Source organism: Alosa alosa, chromosome 21, assembly GCF_017589495.1.
Source record: "Alosa alosa isolate M-15738 ecotype Scorff River chromosome 21, AALO_Geno_1.1, whole genome shotgun sequence".
Classification (NCBI taxonomy): domain Eukaryota; kingdom Metazoa; phylum Chordata; class Actinopteri; order Clupeiformes; family Clupeidae; genus Alosa; species Alosa alosa.
Window position 1 is genome coordinate 27,802,459 of NC_063209.1, and position 22,400 is coordinate 27,824,858.

Sequence of the window (22,400 nt, forward strand, 5' to 3'; positions counted from 1 at the left end):
CCAGCTGGTCCTCTCGCCACACACACACACACAGTGGCCCCCCAGCTGTGGGTCGACTGGTGAAGGGGCCCATAAGCTGAGCCCAGACTGGGGTACTAGAGGTGACGGAGAGAGAGCTCATATCCCATCCGTTCATCTCTCTCTCTCTCTCTCTCTCTCTCTCTCTCTCTCAATCTCCATTCTCTTCTTTTTCTTCATCTCTCTACCCTCCATTTGTCTCTCTCTTCTTCCTCCTTCTATCATGCCCCCCCCCCCTCCTTCCCATGTAGCCCCATACACATCTCTTTTTCTCTGTAGTGAGTGTGAGGATTACTGGTCGTCGTCGGAGGCCCCGTCGTCCCGTACCTCCCGGTACGCCCCCAGCGACCCGCCCTCCGGGTGGTACGACCCCATGCTGCGGCTCAGGCTCTCCGACAGCTTCTGGGCAGCCATCTTGGCCTCCAGCTCCTGCAGCAGGACACACACACACAGGCACACAGATACAAACACACACACACACCACAGGCACACACACACACACACACACAGGCGCACACACACACACACACACATATATATACATACATACATACATGCATACAGACACACACACACAGACACACACAGAAACAAACAAGCATAAAAGAAATGCACACACACACCCATACAAAACAAGACAGACACAGAATTATATATGAATGATATATCAATTATATCCTATGACAGGCAAACTAATTTGCTGATTTCATCAACAGACTCAACACTAGGTATCGGTCACATCAGACCAGCACTGGCCTGTGGCCTGCTCTCTCAGGGCATTTTCAGTGGGCAGCTCATTTTATGGCACCCAAACACACAATCATGTGATGGCCGTCTGTATGTGCACATTTGAGGGATCTGTTTTCTCTTCTACATGGCTCTGAAAGCACTGAGTCAGTCCTGCTGACACTTGAGCTCCGCAGCTTATCCACTACACACGTCCCATCTGTGCCTTGTCCTGAGGCAACATTGGAGCGTGAGCGCCCCTTAGTGCTGACTGGCTGGAACTGCGTACATGGCCCTCCACCATGACGGAGACTAATGCGTACTACATACTCGCCGCACCCGACCGGTAGCGCAATGTGACATCAAAACTGCTCCGCTTCTACGCTACGTTGCATCTATGAAACTCCCCCCCCTGCGTCCTGATTGGCTCTACCATACAATCTCGTGCTGAAATCACTCTCAATGGAAGCGATCCCAGATGGATGTGAGTGGAGCTAGGCGGAACGAAATTCATCTGGCAAGAGTCAGGTTACTAGGACCCAGGGACATACTAATAATCCAGCAAAAGGTAACAAAGATATTTATTTTCAACCAAAGGATATCTAAGACCTGAAAAAAAAATCTCTTTCCACCTCAGGAAATTACACAAACTCATTTCTCAGCACCAGCCAGCTAGCACGTGCTAAAATTTCCCTCGGGATGAATAAAGTACCTATCTATCTATCTAGCTGCACACACCTTGGAAGCTAGATGGTAATGATGGTAGTTGTGAATAGCAGCAGCCTGAATCTGAAGTATCATCACAGAGGGGAGTTTTTACTGCCATTGAGGCCAATGCCAATTCAGGAGAATATTGCAACTAGTTACATGTTACACCCTGTAGACACAGACTAGGCCTACTGATCAGGCCACTGAACATTTCTTAAAAGACAGCATTACCATGTCAAACACTGCTTGTCTCTGAACTCGACAAAACGCACCAGCCCAGTTTAGGAGCATTTAATTCAACTATTAGTTATTCACATTAGCCTTTGCTATACTGATAAAGTATGCCTATTTGCTTCACCTTTTGTCGATCTAGATGGCTCAAACTGCACATATTCTTCATCAAATGAACTCGTTATGTCTATATTTCTGTCCAATATCGCTAACTTTAACAACAGCCTATGTTACGTTGCTAAACCAATCTCAACGTCTTTTTCTGACAGAATTTTAAAGTTTCAACTAGCCCACCTGTGACCTCAATAAGCATCTCTCCTCACCGGGCTCACATTCCAGCTGAAATTTCAGACGCATATTTCACACAGACAGGGAGGCTATTCCAGCGCTGTTTTATCTGTTCGCGTTGCATCCGCGGCAAAAATTAGCTTCCACTGTTTAAATAGGCTAAATGCATAGGGGCTGCATTCACATAATCGTTGCTGGATCAGACAAGTTTTTAATTGGGCTCTTGTGTTACAACGCATCAAGATGCGTTCGTGTCTGCGCATGATTTGTAAACTCAGTTAACCCCATACCCCCCCACACACACACACACAATATTTTCTCATCGGATCTGCGCGAACCATGTAAGTCCCCTATTTTGGATTCAAAACGGCGAATTTCGCCGAAAGGTGAGGAGTTTTCATGCCTGATTCTTTTAGTGCCAGCTCCTTTTCAGGTTCCGAAATAATGAATCTTGGTCCAAACGATTCATCATCTGAAATGTGAACCAGAACTGAGCCAGTTCTCTGTTAGTGTAAAAGTCTGATCATGCATCAGGCAGAGGGCCTTCGTAAAGCTGTTAGTGTAAAAGTCTGATCATGCACCAGGCAGAGGTCTGAGCCAGTTCTGTTAGTGTAAAAGTCTGATCATGCACCAGGCAGAGGTCTGAGCCAGTTCTGTTAGTGTAAAAGTCTGATCATGAACCAGGCAGAGGGCCTTTGGAAGGCTCTCACAGCTCATCTGTGGCAGTGCAGCTGGGTTTAGGCAAACACTCCCAAGACTGACTCCAACTATCACCAGGAACACACATTCAAACCAGGTCCCTACTTCCTGAAAGTGGGTCAGAATACATTACATTTTAAATGTATAATTGTATGTGTGTATGTGTGTGTACTTACCGTGGTTTTCCTTTGAGTTTTAGTGCTGTAAGCACACGAGTCTATAAACGGTTAGGACCAGTGTGCGTGTCTGTTTATAGTCCAATCTATTGTCCAGGTGACATCCAGTTCCGCTCAACAAAACATAACACAAAAGAAACAAACTTTGTCTAATAAGGTGTCTTAGATGTTGAGTTGAATAGCAACTCAAAGTTCTATATTCTTAAGTGTTGCCGTGGTCGCGATGTCTGTGTCATCCAATTGTGTACAGGTGTGTGTGTGTGTATGTGTGTGTGTGATACCTTTTCCAGTGACTGTATACAGCTGAGTGTATACAGGTGTGTATGTGTGATAGCTTTTCCAGTGACTGTATACAGCTGAGTGTATACAGGTGTGTATGTTTGTGCATGTGACACTCTTACAGTTACTGTATTCATATTATAAGGGTATGTATACAGGTAAAGCGCAGCCAGGCGCACAGGTGTGTGTGTGCATGTTTGTGTGTGCATGTGTGTGTGCGTGGCATGTGCGCAGGTATGCAATTGCATGTGTGTGTAAAGGGCAAGGCGAAAGCATGTGTGTGTGTCCCACCATCTGCCTCTGTGTCTGCTCCCTCATGAGGCCGGATCACTGGCCCAGTGTCAGCAGCTGGGCAGGGCGAGTGCAGTGGCGGGAGCCGGGCGGACGGATGTCGGCCCAGGTGGGCGCCCATGTCCCGCTGCCTTCTGGCCTCAGCGGAGAGGGGGTGGCAGCGACTCACCCCTGGGGGACCCGGGCGGGGAGGGGGGACCCTGAATTGGGGAGCAGCCTGAAAGTGGGAACAGCAATAGACACCAGCCAGTAATAAAAAAGTAATTCTACAGGAATATTCCATTTCAGAAATCATCTTCAGCGATCCCCCTCAGCCTGAGACAGTATAGAGTGGTATAGTGCCCCTGTACTGGTACTCATGATACCAGATACTATGCACTCATACCAACACAAATAAAACAAGTTAAAGTTTGTTTTGGTTGAAATATGCTTATCTGTTATACAGCTGAGTGTATACAGGTGTGTATGTGTGATAGCTTTTCCAGTGACTGTATACAGCTGAGTGTATACAGGTGTGTATGTGTGATAGCTTTTCCAGTGACTGTATACAGCTGAGTGTATACAGGTGTGTATGTGTGATAGCTTTTCCAGTGACTGTATACAGCTGAGTGTATACAGGTGTGTATGTGTGATAGCTTTTCCAGTGACTGTATACAGCTGAGTGTATACAGGTGTGTATGTGTGATAGCTTTTCCAGTGACTGTATACAGCTGAGTGTATACAGGTGTGTATGTGTGATAGCTTTTCCAGTGACTGTATACAGCTGAGTGTATACAGGTGTGTATGTGTGATAGCTTTTCCAGTGACTGTATACAGCTGAGTGTATACAGGTGTGTATGTGTGATAGCTTTTCCAGTGACTGTATACAGCTGAGTGTATACAGGTGTGTATGTGTGATAGCTTTTCCAGTGACTGTATACAGCTGAGTGTATACAGGTGTGTATGTGTGATAGCTTTTCCAGTGACTGTATACAGCTGAGTGTATACAGGTGTGGTGTGTGTGTGTGATACCTTTTCCAGTGACTGTATACAGCTGAGTGTATACAGGTGTGTATGTGTGATAGCTTTTCCAGTGACTGTATACAGCTGAGTGTATACAGGTGTGTATGTTTGTGCATGTGACACCTCTTACAGTTACTGTATTCATATTATAAGGGTATGTATACAGGTGCGTGTGTGCGTGCGCGTGCGTGCGCGTGTGTGTGTGTGCATGTTTGTGTGTGCATGTGTGTGTGCGCGTGCATGTGCGTGTGTGTGCGTGCTCGTGCATGTGTGTGTGCGTGCGCGAGCATGTGTGTGTCCGCACCATCTGCCTCTGTGTCTGCTCCCTCATGAGGCCGGACGCCTCGTCCAGTGTCAGCAGCTGGGCAGGGGCGTAGTGCAGTGGCGGGAGCCGGGCGGACGTGATGTCGTCCAGGTGCTTCATGTCCCGCTGCCTTCTGGCCTCAGCGGAGAGGGGCGGCCGCGACTCACCCCCTGGGGACCCGGCGGGGGAGGGGGACCCTGAATTGGGGAGCAGCCTGAAAGTGGGAACAGCAATAGACACCAGTAATAAAAAAGTAATTCTACAGGAATATTCCATTTCAGAAATCATCTTCAGCGATCCCCTCAGCCTGAGACAGTATAGAGTGGTATACAGTGCCCCTGTACTGGTACTCATGATACTCAGATACTATGCACTCATACCAACACAAATAAACAAGTTAAAGTTTGTTTCTGGTTGAAATATGCTATCTGTTATACAATTTATTTCATATTTATATAGTTATTTTTATGTTTATCGTGTGTCAACCAGAGTGCAACTGATCAAAATAAAGCTTCACGTTCGTAGCACATTGATGGTAGGCTGATTGTTATTTTTATAGTACACTCTCATAGTCATATCAGTGCTCATTACCAGCCGGTAGCCTACACATCAGGACTACATACTGAGGCTGAGAAAAGAACTATCAGTGAATCCCTCCAGTAGAGAAATATTATATCTGTATGCCTCGTACTTAATTACTGATGACTATGCCAACTATGTCAGACATGTTTTTCTGTGGAAAACCTGTGTCTAAAATAAAACTAATCACCACCATCATCATCATCATCATCATCATCAATCACGCTCTGGTTAAGCTGTTCTCAGGCCACCTCATGGAAATTGGATGCAAACCGATTGTGTCCACTCAACTGGTTGGGCTTGAACTTGGTTCTGGCAGCAGAGCCAGACCTCTCCGCCCTCTCCATCATCTCCTCAAAGTGCGATTTCTTCTGGTCCGGCCTGCCCAGGAACGGGTTTCTGTGGCCTCCGCCGCCACTGGACCTTCTGGAAGCTTCTGTCCCAGACGGCTCCGACAGCGCGATCCGGGCTAGCGCCTCCACCAGGTCACTCTCTTTTGACCCCTTATCTCGGGGGGACCTGCTTTCCCCATCTGGGACGGTCTCCATGGCTTGAGGGGTCATAGGGCTCTGTTGCCAGGAAACCCTGTCTCTGTTGTCATGGCTCTCGGCTATACCCTGAGGTGTGGGTCCTGCTTGTTTGGGTTCCGGTGGTCCATCTGCCCCAGTGGCCCCCTCAGTCCTGCCCAGGCTTGGTGCTGAGGTTCTGGGCTGAGGCTGCCGGCGGGTCAGAGCCTCCTGGTACTGGGCCTGGAACTCGGTCCGCAACGAGGACAGGTCATTCTGCTTCCTCTCCGTCTCCTCGACGTGGACGAGGGCCTGACGGACGCGCTCAGCAAACTCCGAGATCTTTTTCCCCTTATCAGGCAGGGTGTGGATGAACCTCCTAGTCAACCAGAGACACACCCTCAGTTACATAGCTAAAACACAACACTCTACAAGCTTTTTCTGAACGGTACTGTTCCTTGTATAATGCACTACACGTTACATCTTATAGAATATAGTAAACAACTTGCCTTATATGATCAACACAGGTCATACTTTACTTGACAATTTCACTGATAATGGTGGCACATACAGTAATCATTTTTAACTTCCAACACAGCAGAACTGAGCCCTGCTGCTAGCGACTAAACCAACAAGTCTAGTAGCCAGAGTGTTATCAATGGCGTTCATGCTTCAGTTAAGCTAGCAGAACATCAGATGGAGGACAGTGGTAAAGTTAGCTTGTCGTTTAAATCCAAACTCACGGCGAAGCTTACTTGTTATTCAGTAATTTCTCCTGGCGTAGGAGTAGCTCACAGAGCTCCTCTTTGCTCTTGTTCCGAAGATCACCGACCAATCCTTGGCCCCCTGTCCTTGGCGCAGACATTGCTGCTTCCCCTGAAGTACACTGTCGTGATCAAAAACAAATTCATAGGGTCTGCTAATTATTAGTACTAATATAAATACTTAATATTAATAATGCAGGGACATTCATGACGGTTCACTCAGCATGTTCAAGTTGCGTTCTCACCGGACATCGTCATCAAACCGGAAGTATAATAGAATGCGCACTGTCGATATCTGTTGTTCTTTTACTGTCTATGGTTGGTCCTCCAAAATACAAATAGACCGTTTCAATGGCACGACGATGTCGAGGAGGCATATTCATGTTCAGGTATTGATTCACATTCACAGTAACTGCAATACATTGCATTCAATTACAGTAATGACATTTTGTGTGTCTTTGTTTCATTGCAGCAAGAACTTGATGAAATATTAAATTGCGTGACTAGGCTAGAATGTTACTTGCTTACTGTAACTTTATCTGTAAATTGAACACAATCTTTCAGTAAAATTATACCTGGTGCAAATACTATATTATAATCATAGATTGATTATAATAGGCAAAAAAATATAATTGGTGCAAACTTCACCAATCCATGAGTTCGCTTTACGACCCTGCACTCTGGTGGCGGTTGTGAAACAATGCAAGCTGTCTATTTCTCGTTGTAGGCTAGGCTACTCAGAATGAAACCATGGCTACAGCCACAGGTGGGCACACATACATCAAAAAATATTTTGTTACAAACTACATATAGCTCAGGAAATATAACAAAAAAATACAAAATACTGATGCCCCTGTAACGCTGTAGCTGCCTCGCTGCAATATAAACTGTATAGGCTAGTGCAGTGCAGTTACAGTACAGTTAGATAGATAGATAGATAGATACTTTATTGATCCCTAGGGGAAATTCAAATTCAATTAAATACAGTTAAGCAAGTGGTATGGTTTATGCAGTGTATTAGGATGTATGCAGTGTATTAACAGTACCATTATAAGAGCAGAATAAATATGGATATGCGGTATGAACAATATAGACATGTACAATCCCTTGAGACTCAGCATTCAGGACTGGTAATGCAGTGGTACTTAGGGCGGCAAGGAGAAACCTAATGGCGGCGTTAAAAGGGCCAAGGCTGGCTATGCTCTTAAGATCGAGGGTCACTTCAACACCAATGACCCACGTAGCATGTGGGCTGGCATTAACCCTTGGCTGTTCATATTTTGTTACTCAGCAAATGTTCCCGGGTCTGGTGGACCCACCACATTATTAGGCTTTTAAATCAATACAGCCATGTTAGGCCCAGTTAGGAGGAGGACACAGTTAAAGTGCATAGCACCTACAATTATTACACTCAGGTCCAGTAGACCCGAACACCACATGTGATAGTTATGTGTAGGGGGGTGTACAGAACACTGTGGGCAGTCATTGCAATTAAGTTCTTTTTTATTTTCCTCACAGAAAATGAGCCAAGGTCAATGATACTGAGTTTGAGGAAATAATAAATAGCATCATTTGTCTTTAAAGGGATATTCCACCATTTGGGGAACTCCCCTTGAGTTAAACAATTGATTTTTACCTTTCTCCAGTTCATCCAGCCGTTCTCTGAGTCTGGTGATACCACTTTTAACTCCAGCCTAGCATAGATCATTGAATCGGATTAGACCATTAGCATCTCGCCTGCTAGCATCAAGTTTAAAAGTGACTAAGATTTAATTTTCCTATTTAAAACTTGTCTCCTCTCAAGTTAAAAAGTGTAATAAGACCAACACAAAATGAAATGTAGCTGATTTGACATGGAACTATACTCTCATTCCAGCGTAATAATCAAGGAACACCATGGGTGCAGCAGCACAATGATATCATGCAGCAGCTGAAAATAGTCCCCGTAGGCTAAGTTCCAGCAACAAGGTTGAGCTGCAGCAGACTGGTTGGTGACTGGATTATAACACCTGTGGAACACCAACTGCAGCAGCTTGGTGATGACGGCCCACCAACGGCTGTACTTCCTGAGGAGGCTCAAAAAGGCTGGGATGGGCACCACAGGCCTCACATCCTTCTAGGCCTTGCAGCGGGTGGTCAAGTCTACGCAAAAAATCACAGGGAGCCGTCTCCTTGCTATCAGTGACATTTACACCACCAGATGCAAGAGCAGGGCAGTGCAGCATCATAAAGGACCTCCCCCACTCTGCCCATGGACTGTTTGCCCCCCTCTCCTCCAGCAGGAGGCAGCGCAGCATCATAAAGGACCTCTCCCACTCTGCCCATGGACTGTTTGCCCCCCTCTCCTCCAGCAGGAGGCAGCGCAGCATCATAAAGGACCTCTCCCACTCTGCCCATGGGCTGTTTGTCCCCCTCTCCTCCAGCAGGAGGCAGCGCAGCATCATAAAGGACCTCTCCCACTCTGCCCATGGACTGTTTGCCCCCCTCTCCTCAAGCAGGAGGCTGCGCAGCATCAGAGCCAGGACAACCAGGCTGAAGAACAGGTTTTTTCCAGAGGTTGTTAGGCTCAAACTCTCACACCTGAAACTTTATCCTAACTGCTCTAGCATTTGACACTTTATCCAGTCTATATTTACAGTTTTTTTGTATGTAATATTTGCAGATAAGTATACAGTACCAGATGTTCAGGTCTGGCCTTGAATCCTTGAACAGTATGTACAGATACATTTTTTACTACTCTTACAACACTGTATGTGCAGTATGAACAGTATAAAGAACAGTAAAATATGGGTATGTATAAACAAAGTTACAGTACATTCTTTAAATGGGGGTGTTGTTAGTGGGTTGGGGAGGTGGTTTTGAAGCGTGGGGACAGATGTTTGGGCTAGTGATAGGTTGAATACATTATGTCAGTCCAAACCTCAGTCAGCTGCACAGCACAGACCCAGAGGACGCATCCAGGGATGTCATCAGGACCAGCAGCCCTATGCGCATTGGTCCTGCTCAGTGCCGCACACACATCAGTGGGGGAGAGTGTGAGGGACTGGTGCTCTGCAGAGACCACAGCCTTTATGGCCACCTCCTTGTTGTCCCTGTCAAAGCGGCCATAGAAGTGGGTCATCTTATCAGGCAAGGAGGCGTCGGTGGTAGCGGGGGTGGTGTTAGTAGGTTTGTAGTCTGTGATGGCCTGGATGCCATGCGTCAGGGATCAGAGTTGTTCTTGACTGCTGCTGCTTGCAGTTTGAGTTCAGGCGAGTGCATGCTGAGTCGTGCGGTTCAACACTACGTGGGTCACACACCTGGAAGTTACAGTTAGATATAATGCTGAACAAGGAACTATCTGGAGTGTCCAAAGTGTTTGACACCCATAGGGCCTTTATGGGTGAAAGTAAAATAATGTAAGATTGGTACACCCCTTGGCCAACACTATCATATTGCACCTTTTTAAAGTAGACAACCTACAGTAATACTGTTGTAATTTAACTAAGGCTGCCTGTATGTTGTCTATAGGCCTACATGTATTAAATTATGCATTCTTTGGGTAATTATCGACCTGCATGGCACCTTTGTAATTTGAACTGCTGTGCTGATAGTCCTTTACAGGCTGTCAGAAGTAAGGGGCTCACACAAAAAACATTCAGTTCTTATAAATTTATTAAGGGTAGGTTGACATAGCATTAAGCACAGCAATGCATTCATAAAATCAAGGAAACAGTAGTTGATAAAATGCTAGGCCAATAAGCAGTTTTACGGCATAAAAAAAAAAAAAAAACAGAGAGATAACAGTAATCTAGATTGTATTTGAACGTCATTCGACTTCATAAAATACAACTGCACATTTCCACCTGCTCTGTCATGCAAATTAAAGATGAACATTCTTCAAATCAAGACAGGACTCAGGACAAAAAGCGTTTACAGAAGCATAATCTTAACACATGCAAATTCATGTTTCCATCCATCTCAGTCAAATTATAGCCCACTTCATGTAAATCAAGTTAATCCACGGCCCTCTAGCTAATTACAGTGCATGAAAATGCACTGTACTGTTCTTCCTAGGCTTCTTCTTATTCTTAGTACAGTGCATGAAAATGCACTGTACTGTTCTTCCAAGGCTTCTTATTCTTCTTCTAACGCAGTTAATGCAGCTTCAACCGTTTAACATAGAAACTTCCTTCAAACTGCGTTGCGTAGGTCTTTGTATTTTTCCATCTTTGTAACTTTTATACTTTTTAAACTATTAATTAAAAACTACTCAAAATTTCCCCATAGACTTAACATTGGGCTGCTGACATCACAATCGGCCCGTTAAACAATTAGAATCCTATGCCAGGTGGTTAGGCCACCTGGATCAACTGCCAGTCTCAGGACCAGTATGTAGGAAATAATGGAAAATAAACTGTAACCATTCCAAAAATGATCACCATATGTTGTCAGAGAGTAAGGAAACACGATGAATTGAAGTAATGGCTTATTTGACAACATCACTCTAACCCGTAAAACCCCGTAAAACCCATGAAAATGAGTTATGGGGCGGAATCTCTTGGAATTTTCGTTTATGTTTTGAACGATTAATTCTAGAATAGCGTATTAATAATGGGCTAACGCGTCCTCCTATTTGGGTTGCCAAATTAGCAAAGGCCAACTGTCAACAGCTGTCAGTTGTAGTCATGAACGCTTACGAGAGGCAGGCAAATTTCCAAAATTAAATCAAGAAACAAATTAAATGGACATCGGAGGAGCTTCCTGAGATGGTGACGTCTTCGTCAAACGAAGAATATCATGTCTGACGCAGAGCTGGCCATATTTTTCCACAACAGGTATCAGTATCTTTCGCACATTCAGTACATCTGTATCTACATTGCACAAAGCTCTGACCACAAAACTACTTCTGACACGTGCTGCTATCCAGTATGACTTGTTAACGCTATATCATAAAAATCTTTTTGCAGATGAGCACTGAAATTGAAACTGATATATTTTCATATTATAAAAAAGAGGTTGGGAAGATTATGGATCTTTGAAAGTGATGATCCATCAACATGTAATTTAGTAATGTTTGCTTGCACAGTGCAAGAGAGTCGATTGCCGTGAGAATGTGTCTTTGGTAGTCAACCACAGGAACCACAAGGCTCTCTAGTTGATGAACAATATCTTGGTTGCTCTTCGCTGTTTCAAGGCACCTACAGTTCCATTGTTGTTTTCTTGTACACCACATGTTTTTGCATGAAATGGTGAACAGTTTTAAGGAGCCCCAGGAAATAGGATCATATCAGAGAAAGGGATGTTAGACCGATCAGTGCAAGTAAGCCTACCAAATTTCTAAATATTTGCTAAGACTGCTCTTGAGACATTGAAATACTTTACATCAATTGTGGAAAATCCTGGATGTTACTAGGATGGTACAGTATATCAGAATCATAAGTTGGTGAATGTCACAATGTGATGGGTTTTCACAGATCCCATCACAAATACAGAAGATAGATAAAAAAATACAATAGGAATATATGGAAAATAGAATATATGGAAAAACAACATTTAGGTTTAATTTTGAAATGCTCCACTTCTCCACTCTAACAGCATGGGTCCCACACAGGTGCACAAGAGAAGAACCATGCCTATGAGCTGAAATACACAGAGGGCCAGATGTACTAAAGGGCTTAACATGCTTCTGCATCAACTCCAGCGCGTAGCTACGCCGTCACTCGGCGTTGTGACCGATTTATGGTTCTGCGTCGGGTTGCTGTGCATCGCGGTGCATTTCACCGCCAGAACGCTCATTGTCGCTTGTGTCTGCATTGCTCACCACCGAAACCATAGACTGTGTAGTGTTTTGGTGTTGTTATAGCAGTCAGTTCTGTAAGAGTTGGCGATTAGTCATGCCTAGATCCTATTTTGATTGGTTATGCCTGTTTTGCTGCCACCGCTCTGTGCTATTTATTAAAAGAAGCTACTAGTTTCATGCAAGCTGCGTCGCCATGCGTCTCTGATAAAAAGTAACATACACAACAGACTGTATGACCGAAACGGTACTCAGAATGGCAAACCCCATAGACTGTCGTGATAAAATATGAATCTTATTTGTTTGGCCTTTTCTTGCAAAGATTTTGTACAAAGTATAGAGAAATAGACAGGGGCGGCAGGCAGGCTACTGACAGAGCGATGTACAGTGGCAGAGCGACACACAGTGGCTGAAAGTGGTACTAAAGTTTCAGGCAGCTTCACGCCACGTAATGTGCGACTGATGTGGCCATTTCAAAGTAATGCCCACTGTATGCTAGGCTGGAGCTAAAACTCGTATCGCCAGACTCAGAGAACGGCTGGATGAACTGGAGAAAGGTAAAAATCAATGGTTTAACTCAGTGGTCCTCAAACATTTTCTTCCAAGGGCCAGCTCACTATGCCTGGCTCTAAGAGAGGGCCAGAGACTCGGAGTATATCAGTAACCATAAATAGCTTAGTGCTGTGAACAGCAGCAGTCTAGTTGAATATTCCATTACATTTAATCATAGGCTACTGCAATTTAATACCATTGTTAGCTGTGTTTATGTTGCCATCATGCCATATCAGTGTAACATGTAGCTCAAATTAAATAATATTAATAAAAAGACTTTAGCATTCCCAAAAGTATTAGCAGAGAGTCCCAAAAGTATTTTATTCAAAATGTGTGAACTCTGAACTCTCTGTCTTTGCATACACAGCTCAAGTTGTGAACCAGCAATATCCTACAAATAATTTAAAGTTCTCAAACTATGAGAGTTTTATGAAGTGCTGGCAAAAACATCTGAAATGACCACCATTCTAACTTTCACTCACTTGATGAGAACTTTGTGAAAAATGAATAATTATCCCAGAAAGTCCCAGAAATATGACTTGAATAGAAGTTAGTTAGTATTAACAATTAATTGATAAACTTGTAGAATACTTTAAGCACTGATGCAGTCAGCATAGGCCTCTTACATTGTTTGCAGGTAGGTAGGCCTACATTTCATTCCGTTTTCGATGGCAAACGTGAAACAGCGCCAAAACAACCACCAGTGGACAAAAAGAGTATTACATGTGTACTGTTAAGACTCGCCATAGAGAATGAATGGGGGAAATTATGGAGGTTATAGTTTGACGATGTCGTACTCGGGCCAGATGCTATACCACGGACATGTTTTGGGGGGCCACCCAAAATGAGGTGGTGGGCCATAGTTTGGTGACCACTGTGCAAAAGGAATTGCCATTTGAATTTTGAGACTGAAGTACCATGGTAAAAGGGAATGTAATTCAATCCATGTTTACTCTATTTTTAACCAAAATTATTTAGGATTGCATTGTCACTTTGCAGATTAAAATAAAATGTCTTGGAAATTATTGCTAATTGCAATATTAAATTGCATAATCATTGGCAATTGCATAATGTAATGTCTTTTTGAATTGCATATTGCAGATTGCATTCTCATTTGAATTATGCAATATATATGCATGTATGCCCAACTACCACTGACTTGTCAGAGTGCCATTATCCAAAAACGGTCCATTAGACTTCATCAGCCATAAACTTTGATGGAGGTGGTTTTCTCTCCAGACAACAAGGGGACTGTGTAAAGTACAGCCAAAAGTTTCATGATTGCAATTGCAAATGAAGCTCTCCTAAACGCGCATCTCATCTGTGATTTGCTGGAACAGTTTGTTATGTTTTATGTGCTAGGTTTGACAAGGTTGTTTTTGTTGCCGTTTTTGGAGCCTAGGCTGTCCACAGAGATCGTGTTGTTTTTACAGTGATTCAGCACACAGACAGCTAGCGTTTGGTTAGGTGATGTTTGCAGTAATTGAAATAAAATGTTTTAGCCTAAAAAAACATGTGGCATCGCTTAGAGCACCTTTAATAGCGCCATTCAGCCGACCAGGAGTTCAGAACTGTGTTGGTGTTTCTTATCTCCGTGACTAATTAGAGCACCTTTAATAGCGCCATTCAGCCGACCAGGAGTTCAGAACTGTGTTGGTGTTTCTTATCTCCGTGACTACTTAGAGCACCTTTAATAGCGCCATTCAGCCAACCAGGGAGTTCAGAACTGTGTTGGTGTTTCTTATCTCCGTGACTACTTAGAGCACCTTTAACACCAGCAGACTTTTTCATTTCTATTACATGTCTCGGCTCTTGCTGTTGTCTGAATGTTTTTTTCACACCTTTCTACGTCCTGTGCAGTTGTGGTCTGAGGTAATCTGATTAAGCGTGCATATGCATAGGGTGTGCTTGTGTGTGTTTGTGTGTGCGTGTGTGCATGTGTTTGTGTGTCTGTCTGTCTGTGTCCATTTGTGTCTATGTGTGTGTGTGTGTGTAATGCTGCTATAAGAACATGCATACTGTGACTGCGGTTACCGGTGCGTGACAAACAAGCAGGCAGAAACGGGGCAGAGGTGTGTGTGTGTGTGTAAGAGACGGGGCAGAGAGGAGGCGACACAGGAGACGAAACCACAGGGCAGCATGACATGCTAAAGTGAGGGGGGGGGGTGGGGAGTGCACAGAGAGGAGACTTTAGAGAGGGAGGGGGGGTGGGAGTGCACAGAGAGAATGAGACTTTGGAGAGGGGGGGGGAGTGCACAGAGAGATGTCTCTGACAGATGAGACAGAGAAGCAACACAGGTGTGTTGTGGGCAGTGTTGGGAAGAATACTTTTAAAATGTAATCAGTTACAGAATACAGAATGCATGCCCTAAACTGTAATTTGTAACGTATTCCGTTTAATTACTTCATCTACTGTATTCTAAATACTTGGATTACATAAGCGCTGTTTTACATTTTATCAAGTGTCAATCAAGCTGCTATTTCAGACCCACAGGCGATGTCAGCAAAAAAAACCAGAACTTAACTTTATAGGATAAACTGAAAATGGCCAAAGTAACTGTATTCTGAATACCACTCATTGAAAATGTAACTGTAACTAAATACAGTTACTCATATTTTGTGTTCTGAATACGTAATCCCGAAAAAATGTATTCAGTTACTTCCCAACACTGGTTGTGGGTATGCACGCATGTGTGTGTGTGGGTGTTTGTGCACGCATACATGGGTCTATGTGTGTGTGTGTATACTGGTGGTACAGTTTCAGTATTACGAGAAAGCAGAAGTTCCCAAGTTATGATTTGCCACTCTCCAATCTCATATCGCAGTTGAGCAGCATACTTTTTCACCTTTTTTATCTTATTGACTGTAATATGGTTATGGTTAAGCTTTTGTCCAAAGTGAATAATATGACAGTCCTTGACGTCTGTAAGACTGTCTGTACATCAAATTCAATTTTAAATCAATTCTAATAGTAGGCTTATCATGTGACAAAGTTATTTGACAAATGTTATATGATAAAAATGTGAGTCGTTTGACACCTTTTTTAAAATATCCGTTAGAAGACTTAAGAAGAAGTAAGAAGTGTCACAATTGTATTCAATTAAAACAGGAAGAGTTAGAAGATTCACTTTTTTTCCCCCCGTGATCTACTTCCTGAATTTTTGGTCAACGATACCCGGGACACCGAAACACATGACATTTGGTGGGTATGTAGCCCCACTAGACTTTTACGGAAAACAATTTGTTTGGTACCCGGGGACCCCCCCCCGCGCTGGACCCCCCGAAACCCCAAAAATGCAGTTTTTCCTAATTAACTACCTGAACCGTGACACAAAGGATGAAGAATTGTTTATGGTATGTTGGTCTCCAGGGCCCACATCAACCTAGCCCATAATCACTTGTCCTGGTGGAAGGTCATCAAATCGGCCAGTAGATAAGTAGAAAATTGAGCTCACGACTTCAAAAAAAAAATCACCAATAACACTTATGCTAAAGCAAAAAGGAGATTTCAAGCAGGCAGAATTCGATGCAAAAATGGTTTTATTGATGCTAGCAGCAATACCAACACCAATAAACCGTGAGTGTATCTCGAGAAGGCACTACCGAACAAAGGTAGAACTCTCTTACTTATACCCCTCCAAAATGCTGACACAACACTACCCCGACCCCACAGATGGCGTTATGAAAGGATCGTTGTTTGCTCTTATCTTCGCAAGTCAGCAATATTGCTGCCAAGGGTACGAACTTTTTACCTTAAGTTTACGGAAAGTCAGGGGTGTACAGTATAGAGTGATCACAGGTCATACATTGTGCATGGGTTAAATATTGTTCGCCCCCCTGCTCTCTCCTACTGGTTGTTATGAGTAGAGCTCGCCCTGTGTACGCGTTATCTTGCAGCTTCAAGGCCGATTTTGGTTTCTTCAAAAGGCCCAGGCTAAGGCAGCATGAGACACAGTGCAACAAAATGAGACACAGGGCAGCAAAAAGAGACATCGGGATACAGAGTGCACATTCTGGTAGGATGGCTTTGTTATGTTATTAGTAATAGTGAAACTTGTTATTTAAAAAGTTATAAAAGGTTATTATATAAGAATGATGTCTGGGTATTACTTGATTGTCGTTGAGGTCATAATAAATACATGTTTTACCGTTTAAACACTCTTTGTCTCATCATGATGTTTACAGACATTAGTGATAATTTTATACCACACACTCATTTGTGATTTGCTCCCCCCCGGTAAAAAATGAAAATGCAATATCATTCTGCTCTAATCGCCCCTCTCTTCAGTTAAGATGTTCAGAACTGCACCAAATTTTATGTGTATGATTAACCTGACATTTTCTGGGGGTATGCCAAGTTTTGTAAAAAAAAATTAAGTTATGTGTACATTTAGTGACTGTACACTCATTGGCCTGTAGATGGTGTTGCACACATATACACACGCACACACACACAGGCACGCACATACTATTGGTATCGGCAATTAGAATGGCCGATTCATAATTACAAATTCAGTAGGATTAAAGGAAAACCAAATATTCATCATCATTTGGCTGCATTTCCAGTATTGGCGTTACGTAGTTGTTTGTCCACCAGATGGCGCATCGTTGCAGTGAGACGTAATTTTGTTGGAAGTTAATCTAAAGTGGGTTGGAAAGACAATAGACGCTTCCTACAAGGACAACACTGTAGAGAACGTCTAATAAGGGTAGGATGATTTCCACATGAAATGTAATTCCCACTTCTTCTTGAAGCCGAAATAAATCTGAGAATGTTTATCGGACATGCTTGGTTTTTACTGCAGGTAGGCTACGCTAATCTTATACAAGGTATAGCCTAGGACGTAAGTAAAATAATGTTACCGTTAGCATTGGTTGAGTGATGGAGGCCAATTTGATTATTGATGTATTTGTAGATGTACGTTACCTTTTTCTGCTCAGTTTCCTCCGGCCTGGCTTAGAGGACCATGCAAACAGAGTCAGGACAGTCCCTTCCTTCAGCTTCTTGAGTCCGGTTATTAGTGATGTGCCCAATGAAGCGAGGCTTCGGAGCTTGTGTCGAGCAGAAAGAGGTGTGCCAGATGAAGCCCCGGTTCGAGGCTTGTGTCGTTTCCATAAAAACATGTGACTGATGACAAACGAGGCCTCGGTTTGTGAGTGTGACGTCTGACGCTTCGTTTGGGACACACACCCTCGTGACTGCTTCGGAATCTGATTCAAAGGCTTTGAATTGCGCAAACCAGGGCACCCACTCTAGTGTCGGAATGAGTTGTGTTGTATTGCAAGAGTCAGGCGAAATTTGTGTTTCTATAGGGTAGCCCTGTTTTATATAGGATGCTTTCTCTGTTTGGGAATTTACATTCTTTTCTTTCCGAAAAATGTCCATAATCCATAATATCATGCACATAGAAATAAAGAAGAAATAGCCTAGGCCTAGCCTAAAGCTTTGCCATTTAGAACAATGACATTAAAACGTGTCTGTGTTGCAATCTTGTCTCAACTTCAATCATGTCATTTAAAAGCAATACAGGCTAATCATTTTTATGTAAGCCTAACAATAATGGCTGACATATTATTTTCCTTTTATTGAAAGTTTGATTCATGAATCGTCAAAACATGTCGGGCCATATAGGGTTTGGTTTAATTAGGCGCCTGGTCCTTTCCTTTTCACTCTCGTCCATAGCGTGTTGAGGTTGATAATACTTCGTCCTGGTTCTGAAGCTAAGTACTGTCTACTGCGGTCGTTAAGTGGATGGGAGACCGATTGGATCATTGACTGGGATAACGCATGATTTCACACCTCCACCGAAACACTAATCTTCACGTGATAACGAGTAACGGGATTATGTAATAATCGTATTTTATTGTATTGAATTGAGACAAACAGAAATGCAAATTTCTTGCAACACTTTTAATGTAATGAATGAGAACATTTTGAAGCTTTGGCATTGTGTTGAACGTTGTAGGCGTTCTTTACACTAGTCCGTGGCTGCTATAATTTATGCAAACCACCAGATGTCGCTGTGTTTTCCTTATCTTCCATATTTCTATGCTTCGGCACATTAGGGAAATGTGTCGAGTAGCGCTCAAGGCTTCATTTACCCATCACTACCGGTTATTGTTTTGGTAAAGCAGTTCTCCGTGAAATGATCAGCACACACTCTTGTGTTTTCAGTAATCTGTCGAACGTGTACATTAGCGTCACTACAGCTACCAGTGGTCTATGATAAAATCTCAACCAAACGACAGCTAACATCTACCACCACACATGTACAGTTATATTAATTAAACTTGTTTGGGCATTACAATTAGTCAGAGAGTGGCTGGTAAGTTTAGGGCACTTGCCTAAGCTGTACACCAAGTGAACCCCCACATTTTCAGTGCATTTCACAAAATATGAAACTAGTTAGCCATCGTCATTATCTACCGCTAGTTGTAGCTCACGTTAATGTTAGTCCCCGGACTTGAATATCTTACCTGAAAATGTGGACCAATGTCTTTCCTTATTTTCAAAATCCACTCTCGGCGTATTTTAGTATTCACTGGAAACCGATGGAAAGTTTTATTCCAACATGAATCCCTCCGTTTGTAAGAATTAACTGGGCACACAGCAGTACCATGACATGGTGTTTCCAGGTCTGTAAACAAATAGCGATATCTATCTACTTCCGGAGAAGTTACAAACCGAGCCTCGTTCTGGCACCAATATAGTGACGTAGGTGTTAAAAGCGAATTCTCTTCTGAGCATAGGCTACTAGCAGGAGCTAAGTGAGTTAGCCACAACACGTTCGCTAATGTGATGGTTTTCTAATGGAAAATATACCTGAAAGATAACCTGTCTATGATGCATCCTAAACACCGGGCTGGGACATTTCTGCTCAAAGTCTCAAAAAGTATCTGAGTCAATGTTCATTCCCAAACACCCACTAGGCTAATCCTCTATTTTCAAAGGTGATTCAAGTAAGGAAGAGCATGGCTCAAAGTAAAGTGACTGAAACTACATAAATTCGTCAAAGTGAATAATTTGTGTTAACTCGCCGCAATGTAGATTTATTAACGCACCCGTGATGATCTTCATCTCCATTTATACCAAATGTTTTAGAGCGCACGTTGAGAGATGTATACAGGGCAGGGCTATACCTACACATATTTGTTGCACGTGCTACAAAAATCATTCTTTGCGATGGATGATTTAGTACCAACGTTACACTGGCCCGATACAGTTTTGCCTATGGCTATACCGTGAGACTGAGACGCTTTTTGTTTGTTCGAAGTGCGTGTTTAGGGTGTGAGAGGGGAGTCGATGTGCTTTGATTCCAGCTTAGTAGTTGTAGTCTATGCGATTAAAAAGCATGTGTGTGTTAAGTATCGAAACAATAACACTTTCATTATGGCTGCTTTAGTCACAGACCTTCAGCTACTGTACAGTGGGTCCCATTTAGAAATGTCCACTTCATTCGTGCTTTCCGTGATTCACGCAGCTGCGTGAAATGTATTCCTGCTGATATGCAAAACTATTAACATTATTTACAAATTGTTCGACCGCTTATAGCCTTCTACTGTTTAACGTTGGAAGAAACATCAGGTTGGTGCCCGCTGCATTTAGCCGACGCTTTACTCGAAAAACTACTTTCAATCATCTATGAATTATTTCAGGACCTGCAGGCCCCCAAGAGCTACTTCATATAAGCTGTCTGAATGAACGCATCTTAAAAGCGAACTGTGAAACAAAAAAGCGTAGCCTATATAGTGGCGGGAAACCTGTGGTATCAGAACACAGTAACGTTAGCTGCTAGACCGGAGTTTTAGCCGACCACAAGTGTTGAAAGGTTTTTTGACTATTTGCTCCGTTAACGCAATAATAACATAAAATAAGAAAGCGTTGGTGGAATGTGAGGCTATTAAACTTAAGTCAGCGAGTTGCTTTTCGAATCCCACCATTATTTCATGTCCTGCAGATAATCTTCAAGACCATTTTTGGACTGTAAACTCAAATTTTTCACACTAACTCGCGTCACAGACCAACGCCACACACCACTTGGAGGTGCAAACAATCGGATATTTGGTTATTTAACCATCAGTTAACTTCAAAACAGGCATTTTACTTTGGATAGTCAATAGCAATACATCATAGGAGTGATTTAATGTCAAAAAATCTAGACTGGAGTAACTCAACATTTGACACCTCCGTGATGTTTAGTGTTCTAAAGACGTGAAATAGCTTGTTATCGTTACAGCCAAGGAGCAAGAAGTGAACACGCATGTATGGCTATAGAAACTGTGCCTTCATGTTACAACTAAACACGAGAAAAAAACTTTAATAGCCCTTGAGCCAGCTCCTTACTATGTGATCTCAATGGCTATGCAGCGTTTGTTTGCACCTCCTGGTTACCTCCCAAAAACGCCCTTAATATCCGTATGTTTGTGTGAAAGAATTAGGGGGTTGCACGGACGTCAAGTTCTTGACGGTAACCCAGCTGCATGGCTATGTTGAACTATTAGAACTGAATGAAGTACAATGGAGTATTATGCACTTTTAATACCTTAAGTGACTCAACTAAGATAAATAAAAAAAAAACTACTTTCAAAAAACACATGCAAAAGCATCTTAGTCAACCATACATAGGAACAGCTGTGACCTGAATAGTAATTAGTGGGTCCATGTAAGAGTATTTAGTAGCTTAGGTTTTACATATTTTGTTTATATGTATTGTAACGTTTATGAGTCAGGAGCCAAAGTTTCGTTTAAGGCAAGCTTTATTCCTAAGAACAAGGGCAGAGACACAGACACCGAATACAACACACACTAGGCAGGTCAAACACACACTACACATACAGGGGTGGACACAGCCACCAACACAAAAAAGGATCACACACGAGGAAGAACTAAAAGGGTAACACGCTACACTAAAACCCAGACATTAAAACAGTAAAATAAAGGCACAACCCCACAGTTCTCCCCCCCATCCCAGCATGCACTGTAACACAGTTGTAGCACTTAGTCCAGGAGCACCGACGTTACACAGGGTAGGATTCAATGGGTAGGATTATGGTAGCATACGATAAAAAGAAAAATGTCTGGCACTGTCCATGTTCGAAGCCGAGGAGGTCATGCCCTCACAAGGCCATAGCAAAATGGCACCTCAACCACACACATAAAGGGCTATTCAAGAATACTCAAAACACTGATGATCGGATCAATACCATTTCCACACAGAGTGAACAATTACAGAACTAAGACAAATATCCTCCAGAGGGAAAGGCATTGGCCTCACTAATTAAGTACATGCTTGAATTCAAAACCATTCCATCGGACTTGCCCAAAGATGTCACCACGCCACAGACAGTAGACTTCCCTCGGCACCTTGTTCCACTTGAGACATTTTGCTATCAATGCAAAGTACCCTTTCAGGAGCCTATTGTTATCACTCAAAAGGCAAAAATAGCTACTTTCACAGGGATTTTGGGAGGTGTGTATGAACAGTTTGTCCTAGGCTA

The 22,400-nt window shown here is 43.0% G+C and overlaps 1 protein-coding gene across 3 annotated transcripts in view; it reads right to left on the minus strand.

The window, feature by feature from the left end:
* Positions 1–22,400, minus strand: part of polr2m (RNA polymerase II subunit M) — a 27,057-nt gene continuing 4,657 nt past the window's right edge. Inside the window, exons 1-5 of one of the 3 annotated variants that reach the window (XM_048231004.1) lie at positions 6,817–6,841; positions 6,563–6,693; positions 5,593–6,186; positions 4,723–4,936; positions 1–447 (exon numbers count right to left, since the gene is read on the minus strand). In XM_048231004.1, coding sequence (XP_048086961.1) covers positions 310–447; positions 4,723–4,936; positions 5,593–6,186; positions 6,563–6,672 — 1,056 coding nt within the window. In that variant the 5' untranslated portion in view covers positions 6,673–6,693; positions 6,817–6,841 and the 3' untranslated portion in view covers positions 1–309. The other 2 variants (XM_048231005.1, XM_048231003.1) reach the window with 2 other exon arrangements.